This window comes from Hirundo rustica, chromosome 3 (assembly GCF_015227805.2).
Source record: "Hirundo rustica isolate bHirRus1 chromosome 3, bHirRus1.pri.v3, whole genome shotgun sequence".
Taxonomy (NCBI): Eukaryota; Metazoa; Chordata; class Aves; order Passeriformes; family Hirundinidae; genus Hirundo; species Hirundo rustica.
The window spans coordinates 66,868,774-66,883,370 of NC_053452.1; the positions used below are offsets into that span (position 1 = coordinate 66,868,774).

The 14,597-nt window shown below is 49.0% G+C and overlaps 1 protein-coding gene across 2 annotated transcripts; it reads right to left on the reverse strand.

Moving 5' to 3' along the window:
• Positions 1-7,759: 7,759 nt before the first annotated feature.
• Positions 7,760-14,390, reverse strand: VGLL2 (vestigial like family member 2). 2 transcript variants are annotated; one of them, XM_040059368.2, is made up of 4 exons: positions 14,259-14,390; positions 11,767-12,058; positions 9,554-10,069; positions 7,760-8,655 (listed from the first exon to the last, which is right to left on the reverse strand). In XM_040059368.2, the coding sequence occupies exons 1-4, from the start codon at positions 14,337-14,339 to the stop codon at positions 8,612-8,614; spliced, it is 933 nt and encodes a 310-aa protein (XP_039915302.1). In that variant the 5' UTR covers positions 14,340-14,390; the 3' UTR covers positions 7,760-8,611. The 2 variants fall into 2 exon arrangements, with proteins under 2 accessions (XP_039915302.1, XP_039915303.1); XM_040059369.2 differs by having other exon boundaries at positions 7,760-8,494; positions 14,259-14,387.
• Positions 14,391-14,597: the final 207 nt, after the last annotated feature.

The following is a 14,597-nucleotide window of genomic DNA, read 5'->3' on the forward strand; positions in this document are numbered from 1 at the left end:
ATTAATAGTCAAAAAAATCTAACTCACTTTTGTTTAATTAATTCTTGAAAATTTTTGTTACACACACACTTCTAGTTGCAGAAGCTTGCATACCAGCTGGATTTTTCAAACAATCATGCCTCTATTTATAATGACACTTAGCAACTCTAATTGATATTATGTTTTAACTCTAAAAAATAGCCAGAAACCCAGGGTATCAAAGCCAAGTGAAGATGCCAAAATATTTTTCTTATTGTTACTGAAATAACTGATAAATAACCTTTTTTTATGATGTGTTAACTTCTTTGTGTGACACCTTCCATTTGGAGCATGTTCATCACTGCCTTCTATCTTTTACCAGAAGAACAGAGTAGCAAAATAACCACTCCCTGTTTGGATATTAATTTCTTTTGTAATTCTGTTGACATAGCTGGATTTTCTTTCTGGAAAATAATAGAATAATTTAGGTTGGAAAAGACTGTTAAGATAATCGAGCTCAACCATCAGCCCAGCCACTTCCAAATGCACGAGTAAACCATGTCCCTAAGCACCACATCTACCTGTCTTAAATACTTCCAGGGATGGCAGCTCCACCACTTCCCTGGGCAGCCCGTTCCAATGATTGACAGCCTTTTTTGAGAAGAAATGTCCCATAAAACCCAATCTAAACTTCCACTGGTGCAATTTGAGGCTGTTTCCTCTCATTCTGTCACTTGTTACTTAGGAGAAGAAACAGACCCCCATCTTCTTACAGCCTCCCTTCAGGTAGTCATAGAGAGTGATAAGGTTACTCTTGAGCCACCTTCTATCCAGGCTAAACAACCTGAGTTCCTGCAGCTGCTCCACACAGAACTCGCTCTCAAGACCTTTCACCAGCTCTGATGCCCTTTACAGACTGACAGAATCAAGGTTGGAAATGACCTCCAAGATCAGGGTGTTCTACTTTTGACCAATCACCACTTTGTAAACTAAACCATTGCACTAAGTATCATATCCAGTCATTTCTTGGGCACTTCCAGGGACAGTGACTATGTCACCTCAGAAACCCATTCCAGTATTTGACAACCCTTTCCATGAAGAAATTCTTCCTAATATCCAGCCTGAACCTCCCCTGGCATAGCTTGAAAATATGTCCCCTTGTTCTGCCACTTGTTGCTTGGCACCTCACTACAGCTTCCTTTCAGGCAGTTGTAGAGAGTGACAAAGTCTCCTCTGAGTCTCCCTTTCTCCAGTCTAAGCAATCCCAGCTCCCTCAGCTGCTCCTCATAAGACTTGTGCTCCAGACCCTTCACCAGCTTTGTTGCCCCTCTCTGGTCATTCTCCAGCACTTCAATGTCCCTCTTGTCATAAGGGGCCCAGAACTGGACGCAGGATTCCAGGCAAAGCCAGCGCTGAGTACAGAGGGACAATCCTTTCCCTGGTGCTGCTGGCCCCAGAATTTCTGACACGAGCCAGGATGCCATTGGCCTTCTTGGCCACCTGGGCACAGCTGGCTCATATTCGGTTGGATGCCAACCAGTACCCTCAGGTCCTTTTCCTCTAGGCAGTTTTCCAGCCGCTCTTCCCCCAACCTGTAGCACTGTCTGGGGTTGTTGTGACCCAAGGGCAGGACCTCTCATTTGGCCTTGTTGAACCTCACATGACTGGCTTCGGCCCATGGATCCAGCCTGTCCAGATCCCTCCACAGAGCCATCCTGCCCTCCAGCAGATCAACCTTCCCCCTCAGTTTGGTGTTGTCTGCAAAGTTACTGAGGCAACACTCAATTCCCTCATCCATATCACGGCTACAGATATTAAACAGGACTGGCCCCAATACTGAGCCTTGGGGGACAGCACTTGTGACCACTGCCCACTGGATGTAACTCCATTGACCACTGCACTCTGGGCCCGGCCATCCATCCAGCTTTTTACCCAGTGAAGTGGGTAAAACCCTGGCCAAGCCATGAACAGCCAGATTGTCCAGAGTAATGCTTTGGGAAATGGTGTCAAAAGCTTTACTAAAGTCCAGATAGACAACATCCACAGCCTTTTCCTCATCCACGAAGTGGAACATCTTGCCATAGAAGGAGATCATGTTAGTCAAGCAAGACCTGCCTTTTGTAAGCCCATGCTACCCGAGCCTGATCTCCTGATTGTCCTGCATGTGCTCTGTGATGGCCTTCAAGGTGATCTGATCTGTTCAGATCCTTTCTCTGGGGAATGCTTTCTGGAATGCCTACCTGTCTCCAAACAGAAATAAATTTCTGGGGAAAAGTGTTATTAAAAATCTCTTTAGAATGTTTTGATTCAGTTTTATGTTATGAATAATATACTTAATCTTGATGGAAACAATATAAGAAAAAGTAGTGACAAAGTGACTGTAGCTACAAATGCCCTACAGTTACCATGTTTACACAGTTGTGTTTTGCCTCAGACCACAGAGTCCTGCAGGTCCTAAGTGGAATATATGCTTCTGGGGCATGAGAAGCAATAAAAGATATGAGTTATAGGATGGCTTTTAAAAAACAAGCCTATGTGCAAGGAGGTTGGACTACGAATAAAGTCTTATGACTGTTACTCTAAGGACTATGCAAATATAAAAATTGCAAATTATCTGATCTACACTTTTTTTAGACAAAAGTGTCAAGTTAAGTGGCAAAGGAAAACAATAACATTCCCTTGGAAATACACTCCCAAAGAGTGTAAACAAAATCAAATAAAAGTACTGTCTTAAATACAGATTTACATTTTCTTAGCAGAATAAACTCTCTGCCTTGACTCTCTGTGCACTCACTGAAGCGGAGGTCATGGCTAGTGACAACTGGGAGCTGTTCCTGGAGGCTTTCTTGCCTTTTTAGGTTATGAGGGTCTCTGTGTGTTTAGGATAATATGATTGACGGCTCCACTCCGGTCCCAATTAGCACCCTATAATTTATTAGCTTCTGCTTTCAGATTATGCGCTAACTTCACAAATATTTCAACCACGGAAACAGCAGCTATCAAGTGTCTCTTTCCTGATCCAGCTCACTTGGACTGCAGTTAAATACAAGGAGGGAGCTGTGTAGGTCTGTCAAGAGAGAATAATCATTTGTGTCTGTGTGCAACTGCGGCTGTCACAGTTCTTTAGGACCCAGGTTCTGAGAAAAAGGAGTTGTTTCACTGGATCAATATCAGGGGTTAGGGCTTGATTTCTACCACAGAGGTTTGGTGCAGGATTGAGACCAATGCACTGGTTCTTCCTGAAAAGGCCAATGTTTGTCCAACTCTGTTTATCATTTAAGTACAGGCTCCATGCAAAAAACATTGGCAGGAAAGTTTGTGTCCCTCCTAATACTGCTTCTTTGCTCTTTACTACTTTGGTGTGGGGCCAGACTACTGGGCTCTTCCAGGAGGGAAGAGCCTAGGTGAGGTAGGAGAACAGAGAGAGAATGAAATGCAGGGTCTGGACTGAGGACACAAGTCAAGGAGAGGAGAAGTGGAGAATTTGGGGTGGGTATGATGAGGGAGGAGGGGCCCTTGCAGCTGTACCCAGGCCAGGTAGGGCAGAAGGAAGTGTGCCATGCCACAGGGAAATGGAGTACCCTCAGTAAAGCCAATGTGGTATTACATCTCCTAATGGAGCACTCCTGCCAGGTGTTTATCCTGCCTTTACCATGACAAAACAAGCAACTGGCACATATCTAAGCAAATGCTCCCATCATTGACCAGACTGTGCTTTTGTGGGCTGCAGCCCAGCAGGGCAAATGGAAATGCCCACACATGAGACTGGGGCCCAGGAGAGTGCACACCTGCACCCCTGCACCCCTGCACACCGGCACTCCTGCACTCCTGCACATCTGCATTTGTGCTCTCTGCATCCCTGCACTCCTGAACGGGCTCTTCCAGCACCTTCCCTGGCTTTTGCAGGACCTGATGCAGAGAGGGCAGGGGCAGGAGGATGGGATCGTAGCACCCCAGGGCGTCTCTGCTGCAATTCGCACTTAAGCTCTGATACACATTACTCCCTAGTTATACCTGGCTAAGGAGGAAGTAGAAGGTACACTGCAAAAGGAGCTCCTCCTCTATGATTAGAAATGGACATGAAGAACCCAGGCTGAACTACATTCTGAATAGATAATAATGTTACCATCTGGGAACTAAATTAACAGTATGGTTCCTTAGGTTATAGTCCCAAAGCATGGGAACTGACTAAAGGAAAACTTTATTTTTCTTCTTTTTTTTTTCCTTTTTCTTTTTCTTTTTCTTTTTCTTTTTCTTTTTCTTTTTCTTTTTCTTTTTCTTTTTCTTTTTCTTTTTCTTTTTCTTTTTCTTTTTCTTTTTCTTTTTCTTTTTCTTTCTTTTCCTTTTCCTTTTACTTTTTCTTCTTCTTTTTTCTCTTCTTTTTGTCTTCTTTCCCCCCCTTTTTTTTTTTTTTTCCTTTTCTTCTTTTTAATGATCTCCTGTCTGCATTTCCCTGCGCAAAATTGCTTAGCATACAAAATCAATGTTCCACTCCTGAAAATAACCATAGGACTCTCTCCTTTCCCTGCTGCAATGGCTCCTCTGGGTGGCAGGCCCGGGAGGACAGCCAGGACACTACAATCCTCCACAGGAGCTGTAATCAAAAGGGCACGTTAATTACAACACATGCCCAGAAAAAGATGCACAGCAACTGTCAGTTAGAGAACGCTGCTGCATCCAAAGCCACCAGCAGCATTTTCCTCCTTTCCAAGAAGGGCCCAACATTTAAACCCTAGCTAGAGCTTGTCTTGTGAGCCTAAATATGACATCAAAGGGAAGGCGAGAAGGGTCGGCAGCTCCTGACCCAAGGAGGAGACAGGGCAGATACATTTCCCCAGAGGCGGCAGCACGCAGTCTGGGGGACGTAAAAGGGATTATTCACCCTCTGTCCCTTCCCTTCCTCCTCTGCTGGGGGCTCCTATGGCAAACACATTGGAAAAGGATATAAGAAGGAAGCAACACTGCCCTAAAGCTCTCCAATATTAGACTGTAATTGTAGGGGCACATATATGCATTTAAGGGTTTTATGCTTCATTCTTGCCACTGCAGCTGTACCGAAGCAAAAACCTCATTAAAATAAAGTGGAGACTGCACCCACAAATACTGTGCCCTATCCCTACCTTCATCCTTCCCTTGACAGATCACCTTTAACCTGAGAGATCATGAAAACATTATTCCTTCATATTTTGCTAATTTTCAGCTATTTTCAGAAAGGGAAATAAATATCTGTGGTGAATACATCCAGAGCTCATTTTGGAAACTCCTTGTGGAGAGGACACTCTTGCTATTGGGCAGCAGCAGATAGCCTTGCTATGTCCAGCATTGCCATGCTCTGAAGCAGATGCTGTCCCTCTGCCTCCTTCACTGGACTCTGCACGAATGGGTTTGAAGATGTTTGTGTCTGTTTGTCTGTCCCAGCTGGGCTAGTCTGTTTGTCAGGTGGGCAGCTAGAGAGCACAGTGTGGTGCATGACATTCAGAAAGGGGCAGCAGGAGGATTTGCTCTTTAGGCTGCAGAGATGGGGACTCACATCCCTTTCAGTGCATGACAGGCATGTGACAGGTAGTATTTACGTAACACCTAAGAAAGGTTTCTTTTGTAATTCCAGATTTTTGCAAGCATTCATGACTAAGGGAGTAATAACCTATGATGCAAAGAGGAGTAAAACAGACTTGAGAAATGGCATGGAGGTCATGTGCACTGTCACTGCATTAGGAGCTCCAGTCCTGAAAGGACTAATGCCCAAGCCTTAATGGTTGGTGCTGTGAGTGATCCTTCAGGAGTCAGAATAGGACAGAGTGAGCAAAACTCCAAGGATTAGCCAAAACAGGGCATTTGTGCTTTCAGACTGCAGTCCACCCAGAGTAGGAGCATTATTAAAAAGCTGTTTGTACTTTTAGCACCTTGAGCTGCTGTCTTGGCTTTTGTGTTTAGATGTTTTCATGATAAAACAGCAAAAAATGTGCTCTCAGAACAAATGCAAAAGCCAGTATTCTTGGATTCATTGCATAAATCCTCATGCTTGAATACATCCACAGTCAAAATGAATTGTAAATGACAATGTAGTAAATGACTCGTTTATGCTTACGTGAATATTTCCAAATGTATTTGGGTTGCATCAGTCAGCCCTCCTTGTTAAGAATTGCAGAGAAGAAGGGAGAAATAAAAAGAAAGAAAAAAGAAATAATTGCACAACAAATCATAGACTCAAATTTATCTTTCTTTTTTTTTTAAGATAAAACATTTTAAAAATAGCTTGAAAAAGCCCTCATAAAAATGCTGACAAAATCACCCTTCTACGTTTAAGCTTCTGCAGTTAAACACCATTTTTAGTTACTTTTCTCCTGCAAAAAGCTGGTGCCTTCTTCCTTGAGAACACCTCGGATTGTTTTTGGTTTAACAAATAATGTAAATTCTGGGGTCATTCCCTTGCTCTTTGCAAGCTGTCTGAGCTCTGGCTATTTAGAGGCTGAGGGAAAAATGCCCATCGGTTTGTCTGGCTGAAGGAATCACGGCAAGTCCCCCTCTGCCATTTGCTAAACTCTGGCCAGGGGTGCTCCTGGTCAGTACATACACTTCTTTGTCAAACTCTTTCTGTTAGGATTCCTGTTCTTTCCCCAAAACTGAGTTATCACCAAACCCAGGAGAAGCAAGTTTGGGTTATTCATAACTCGACTTCTGACACACAGTGAACATTATGCCAAATTATGTGAGAGTTTAGAAGGTAAAAAATTCTCATTGCAGCACAAAAGTTCATTTTCTACTGCTTCTCCAAGTGTCAGGGGGTAATGTTAGGAATTTCTTACTACATGCTTTAAAATTTGACAGCTTCAAAGACATTATATTAAGGAAAAAAAACCCAAAAAACCCACAAAAACAAAAACCCCCACAAACCCCAAACCCACAAAACCAGAAAAAAACGCAAAACACAGTAGTATTGGGATCAGATGTTTTATCTATAAAAAAGTCAGCTTTTAAATATAGGGTAAGTGCCATTTCTGCCCTGTTTCATTAATTATTCATCAGCTGGTAGTAATGTTTTAATCTACCACTGCAATAGCAATTCTATATGTACAGTCCCCTCTTGTAGCAGAAGAGATATGGAGCAACTTCTTCACTCTGACCAATGTTACAGACTCACCATACATACATTTTATGTAGCACTGCAATGGTCTCATATTTTCTTATCTTTTCTATTTATCTCTGCATATTTTACTCACCAAGAAAATATTTTCAGCTGCTAGGATTTCTATTTATCTTTCATGCAAAATAATAAAATAACTCACTTCATCCACATGAGAGATATGCTTTCTGCTTCATTCTGAAGTTTCCATTTTGCTTAATTTCTCTTATTTAGCTTTAATTCTTCATTAAAGTACACAAGATGAAAGAAGGAGGTACCTTTAATACAGCTTTGCTACTGTTAAATATCTAATTCCCCTTTTCAACAAACCCCAAACAAAACAACTACTAAAGTGGCAAAATGATAGCAACAAATAGACAAAGGGAAGGGTTAGAGGCAACACAGAACTAATGTCCATCATGTGCTTTTTGTTCTGGTTTTCCCTTTAAAAACTCTTGGGTTGGAGGTGAGCCATTCTTCACCTCATTACTTTGTCCCACTGCTATAGGAGACTTTAACTTTCACCAGAAAATGTTACTTGTAAAAAAAACAAAAACAAAACCAACAGCAACAATAATAATAATAATTAAAAAAAAAAAAAAAAAAAAAAAAAAAAACCCAAAAAAAACAAAAAAAAAACCCCCCCAAAAAAACAAAGAAAAAAAAAACAACCCCACCTCAAAACCCCAAAAAACAACCAAAACCATACAAACAACCCCACCCCCAACCAAACAACTGTTATACAGCCAATGCAAATGTGCCAAACTCTGAAAAGTGCCACCTTGGTTTTCGTCTTTCTGGGATTTAAGCAGTTGTGAGGGGAACAGCTGCATATCTGTAAGTCCAGGGCAGGTGGCCTCAGTCAAACACTTGCCACTCACAACCACAAAGCTGAAAAATCTGACCAGTTTCTTGATAGTCCAAAAATTGTTCATGAGTTCCAATTTCTTCTCCTTTTACTTTTCTATAATGCAAAATAAAAATCCAGTTCAAAACTGCTTAGTAGCTTTCCCATGGTTGCATTCAAGAAATAACTTTCACTGCCATAAAAAAAGTATTCACACCACTAAACCCCCTCCCACAATTTCCTCTGTTGCCTGTACGAAGGCCAGTGGTTTTGCATCACCATCCAAGATGTCATTTGACTCTTTCAGAGTAGTCTGGCTGCAGGTCTGGGTGTGGGGTCTGCTTAAATAGAAGTTCAATGTCTTTGGCTCTCCTCTTGCAACAGAAGGACTTTCCAAAACACGTCTAAAGTATCTCCCTTGCAATGCCAGGTCCTTTTAAATCCCGTTGTCTTTCCCCGAGCAGCAGGGCCACGGCGGGCTTGGAAAAGGGCAAGGGGGGATCTGAGAGTCTTTGAGTCAGCACATCAGCTCAGAAGGGATCCACCACAGAAGGAGTAACGGCGAGCTGCAAACCAAGATCAGAAGCTGTTACAAACTGACCCGATTTCAGCTCCAGTGCCACCATGTCTAACAGGTAGAGAGCTACAGGGGAGAGCCAGGGGAAGAAGAGTGAAGGACAGCTCTAAAACCAGTACAGATCCTTGCTTTTATCCTGAGGTTGCAAACCTGAGAACAGAGAGAAGAAAAAAAAAAAAAAAAAGGAAAAAGAAAAATAGGTACAGGCATTTAAGAACAGAGCAAAACAAATTGCATTTCTTGCCAGCTTGAGATCAGTCTAAAGCGTGGGATCTTCAGAGCTCCAGAAGGCTGTGAAACAAGAGCCCAAGCCAGACTGGAGAAAGGCACAGGTCCCTCCTGCTTAAAGTGAGGACACTATAAGGAGCCATTAGTGGCTGCAATAACAAAACCAGCATGGAGCAGACTTTCCTTCCCTTCACAACTGCTGACTCAGGATCTGTCACTGCTGGCTGTGACTGTGTACCAATTTTTGTCAGCACTACAGCCACAGCCTTGGTTCCAGACACCCCAACAGGCACTACAAGGGGGAGACCACTGTCTTTTTTTCTCAGCAAAGACAATTGTGCTTTCATCTCAAAAACTGGAAGGAAAAGGTAAATAAGGAGTGGTTCATGAACCTGCATGGTGTCTAGAAATGACCCCTCAGGGCAGCACATGGATGGGACTGCTCCATTCTGCTCCCAGCTCTTGCTGCTCAATCTAGGAGCAAGATGAGGGCCAGGACGAAAGTACCTCAAAGCAACCTGTAGCCTCAGGGCATGTTTGAGGGCATCAGAAATTCAAATAACGTTGTGGAGATGTGATGTGTTGTCCTGTCCTATGCTTTCTCTCCCTTACTCACTTGTCCCGTCTGAGAGCCCCAAGAAGAGCACCCAGGGCAGAGCTCAGGTGTCACACATAGGGCTTCCACCCTCACCTCATTCCCCACAGCAGAACCTCAGCCACCCTCCATGAGTCCTTCCCTACTGCTATGGACGGTGTGGAATCAGGGAGCAGGGGCGCAGCTGAGCCAGGGGACCTGGAGGGACCGAGGGCAGCTCATTACCTGAGTCCACATTGAGGCCAATGCTCTGTGCCATGTCTCCTGTTGCGTTGGGGAAGGGGCCCGGTGTCGTCCAGGCCGCAGCAGCACCCGCTTCGCTCTTGCCCAGCTCGCAGGGGGGGCTGACGGGTGCGGACACGGAGGCGGGGGTGAGGCGGTGGGGGCGGACGGAGGCGGTGGGCACCAGGAGAGAGCCGTAGCGGGGGTCAAAGTGGGGCCCGTAGACCTCGTGCATGGCGGTGGGGCGGGGGTAGGCAGTGCTCTGCGTCCCGATGTAGGGGTGGTGGTGGTGGTGGTGGTGGTGGTGGTGGGCGTGGTGCCAGGGCTCGGGGCCGCCCTGGTGCAGGTGGCCGTGCAGAGAGGTGGGCGCGTAGGGGTCGGTGGCGGCGGCGAAGGGCAGCTCGCCGTGGGCAGCAGCTGCCAGGGGGCTGCTCAGGCTGGCGGGGACCGAGGAGGGCTGGTACGTGCTGTTCCAGAAGGACGGCGGGAAGATGCGCTGGCTCATTGGGAAGGAACCGTCTGGGTGAAGGAAGCGGGAAGGAAAGTCAGCAATGAGCGCACCCCACAAGCCTTGATATCTTTTCGCTAGGGCTCTGACCCTCCCTGATCCACCCAAATCGGTCCTTTCATTCCCTTTATTCTATGAAAACCTGGCAAACATAAGAATTTGCTCCAAAAAAGTACAGATTCCTCTCCAACAAAACATCCAACACACCTAGCCTATGGCTTATCCATGAAACTGCAACTATATCCTTCAGCTTTTTCTTAATATGTAGATGGGCAAAAGGTTGTTACCTCAGGCAAGAGAAACATCTCTTTTCTTCAGTAGTGGGAAATGAGTGAGGGCTACATCACTTAAATTTTCAGGATTGGGTTTTTCTTGTTTGTTTTTGTAATAATCTCCTTGTCTAAGCATTTGTGCCAAATGCTTCCTGGAAAGTGGCTGCTGCCTCAGTGCAGTTGCAAAGCGGGCAGGAACAGTGAGAGATGGGACTAAAGGCAAGTTTGAATTACTCAAATATCTGAGAGCAATTCTTCATCTATTCAGCCATCTGTTTCTTAGGTATATTGTCAACATGTTTGGGAAGCCCTGAGCAGAACTTTGGAGATTGGCAGGGCAAAGGAAAAGGACCCTACAATTTCTTAGCCCAGATAGAAACATGCAAGATGGACTAGTGATTATTAATAGCTCAAATAGATGTTATACATGATTAACTGGGAAATCACACTGTTCCTGAAAGAAATAAAACCACGTTCCTAATACTTCTTTGCCAGGAAGGAGTGTCAGCTCTGAGCCTTGGCATTGCTTGGGAGAAGGGGGAGCAGTTCATGATGAGCAAAAAAACCTCCCCTACTGCCATCAATTCCAGCACTGAATATCTCTCACCCGTGAAATATTCTTAGACACAACAGGCAGCAATGTGTGCAGGGTCTGGGAAACCAGCCCTGGCCGAGCAGGTGGCCCTGTGAGGGAGGGTTACTAAAGCTGCCCACAAGGAAGTGCCAGCCCTAGCTCTCTGGCAGATGGAGTGTGGGGAAGGTTATTTCCCTCCGCCCTGACTACCCTCGTGGGCCTGTCCGGTGTGAATCAGGCATGGATACAGAGAGTTGTGCATAAGCCACAGCCTTGGCCTTGCCAGCGCGTGACCATGGGCAGGTCTGGAAGGCCTTGTTTTCAGAAACTTAAGAGTCCTTGTCAGTACTCCAGCAGCAATCAGCGTGGTGATACATGCAGGGCAAGATGCAGGGAAACACACAATCATTTTTTTTAAAGGGAAGCTGATGAGATGGTCCTCACATTTGATTTTTGCTTTGCTCCCATCCCTATGACCACTTTAAACTGAAAGCGGGGTCAACAGAGAATACACTGGTCACAGTCACAGTTTGTGAGTCACTCTGTGGCTAGTCGGGTGGTAACCCCTTCCAGGTAAAACACCTGCAGTGAAAAGACAATATTTTCCCCCGACCGCCTCTCAGGCTGCTTTCTCCCTGGCCATGCCCCACCCCTGCATAATCTGAGGTTTCGTTCTTTCCTTTTTTACCCTAAAAGGGCCAAGCAGCTGGCAGCTCCTAGCCTGGGATCCCAGGGGATGCCCGCCGGGCACCAGCCGCTGGTGGGAGGGAGGAGAGAGCGGGGATGCGCAGCCGAGGCGGGGACGAGGCGCCGGCCCAGAGGTGCCTCTGCCACCGCCCGCGCCCCCGCGCTGGGCGCTCACCCCGCCAGGAGCCTGCGCTCCGCGCCGCCTTCGAGCTGCCGAGGGAGAAGCTGCTGGGCTGGCTGAGCGCCCGGCTGAAGTGCTCATCCACCACGGCGCTGATGTCCCCCTGGAAGTAGGTGAAGAGGACGCAGCGGGAGCTGATGTACTCGGCCTCGGGGGGTCGCTCCTTCTCGGGGCTGCAGTCCTCCTCCTTGATGCTGGCCGCGGGGTGGCCGGAGAAGGAGCTGCCGGCGCCGGCGCTGCTGCCGCTCTCGGGGGCTTCCTGCATTATGGAGTAAAAGGCGAGTTTCTGCAGGGAAGGAAAGAGAACGGAGCCGGTCGCGCAGCACACCAAGATGCGCTGGCCCGCCCTGTGTTACTCGGCGTGCAGCGCCGAGCCCTCTCCGGCCGTCTTTCCGAGAGGATGCCGAAACCCGGTCCACGGCTGCCCGCCGTTCCCCCAGCACACACCGCAATACCCACACCCCACCTCGCCCTCGGTAGTCCGGGGGCAGCGAAGGGACTGCAAATTGGGCTGGGGAACCGAAACCCACAGGTGCCGAACGGGATGGAGCGAGAGAGCCGCCGGGTGGGGCAGGCGCGGCCGGGCGGAGGTCACACCGCCGGGTCCCCCGCACCAAGTCCCGCAAAAAAAGGCTCTTTGCAGCTGGCTCCGGAGCGGCCGGCGGCCGCCACGGGGCTGCAATGCGGGGCCACGGGCGGACGACGGCCGAGCTCCCACAGAACAGCGCCGGCAACGGGAAAAGGCGAGAGCCGCTCGGTCCCCGGCCCCGAAAATCTGTCTGGTGCAGAGTGTCCTGCAACCCGCAGCGGCGAGGTAGAAGGAAAGAAGGGGAAAAAAGACTGACGTTCTCAAACACACTTCAAGGCAAAACTCAGCATTTCCCTGGATACCAAGAAGCTCCAGGTATTTACTACAAGATTAATTTCCTTTTACTGGGCTCCGTCGAGTGGGAAAACAGCGGGCGTCGCGAAGTTTGTGCCGAGTGTCTCCCGTCTTTATGCGCGTTAGCGTGTCTGCAGCTGCTGAGAGTTTCTTAGCAATGAGCGCTGGGACGCGGAGCCCGCGCTTGGCGGCTGCGGGCAGAGCCTTGGGGCGGCCGGCGGGGGAAGAACCGAGGGGACTGGGCAGAGTCTTGGGCCAAGACACGCGATATATTTGATAATGTCACTCGTCGCGACGACCGCCTTTCCGCTTGGCTGCCTGTTCGGCCATTGAGGTAATGATCATCCCCCTTAATAATGTCATAAGCCGGCGGCTGAGGGGGTGGTGGGAGGGAAGGCAAGGTGGGGGAAGACATCATCTGCTATTTGTGACGGGTCCTGGGCCCCGCTGCCACGCGCTGGAGGCGGCACAGGGACCGCCACGCCGCTGGCCCCCGCCCGGCACTGCACGGCGGGGGCTGCACCCGCCTCGGGCCCGGGGCGCCGTTCTCTATATCCATCCCCTTTTTCCTTATGCTGGGGGAGGAAGGAATTAATTTCTGGAAGAGGTAAGGGCGAGGGAAAAACTGGGAAAGCGGAAGGGTTAAAAGGAGAGCGGTGTGCAGCAGGTGCAGCCCGGGGAGCCGAACCTGACCCACGAGCGAGCGACCGTGCGCGTCCCGGCGCCAGCAGTTCCCCGCGCACAGAGAGCCGTGCGCTCCCGAAACATCCCCGCCGCCGGAACCATCCTTTTCTTGAAACCTCGGGATTAGCTGACACCAGCGGCCGCCCGGGCGGAGCTACACGCGATGAGGCTGCGGGACGTGGCTCCAGCTCAGGGAGCACCCGTGGGTCTGTCGGCGGCCGGACGGGCTGGGGACGTCCCGGGGTCCTGCCGCCGCCGAGAGCGCCCCGGCGGAGGGGAGCATCCTTTAGCCCCTTGCTCCCCTTCGCGGCTGCGGTTTCCTCCACTGGGGAAACCCCGCAACCTCCCGTCTCTCTCGCCTCCCCTACTTCCAGAGCGTAACTCCGGAGCAACCCTCCGAGGCGGCTGTAAAATCTCTGCACCAAGCGGCTTCTGTGGCAGCGGCCGGGATGCCGGCGCGAGCGATGCCCCGGGAAGCCCTGCCTCGCAGCTCCCGACGGTCCCCACGCACCGTGGACGTCGCTACCCCGAGCCGCTGCGCTCGGAAGCAGCCCGTCCCGGTAAAGAAAACGAAAAATCAAACATTTAAAAACAAACAAACAAGGAAACAAGCCCCCCCCCCCCCCCACCCCCCCCCAAATCCTCCAGAGGGTTTAAATCGCGCCCCCTTTCTCATGGCATCCAGTAGCCCGTCGTTTGCCGCCGGGGTACGTACCCTGCCGAGCCCCGCGCCAAGGTGGGATGCGGTTCTGCTTCGCTCACCATCGCAGGCTCCCAGATCTCTCCCCCCCCCTTCAGCCCCCCCTTTCCCCTCCCCTTCTCCTTTTCCCTTTTTCCCTTTGGTGAGGCCCCAGACGGCCATCCTCCAGACGATACCCCTCCCACCTTCTGCCTCTTCACCGCTGTCCCCCACACGTACCTGGTGGTAGGGGCTGTAGGCTGGTGCGAAGTAGGGCTGGGGAGGACCGTAAACTTGGTACATAACATCCAAACAGCTCATGGCTGGCCGCGGCCGAGAAGTATTTTTTTTCTCATCAACTCGTGTTCTGCAAAGTGGAGTAATGCTTCGGAGGAGGGAGGTTCCCGGGGGTTAAGAGGCACCACGCACTGGTGGGAGGAGTGAGGGGGGATGAGGCCGCTCTGGGCTGTGCTGACACCCTCTCCCTGCCTTCTTTCCCTGCCTTCCGCCCTTCCTAGAGCGTGGCTCCTTCCCGCAAATACGCCGGGACTGGAGGGGCTCCCTGGCCGCCGGAGGACT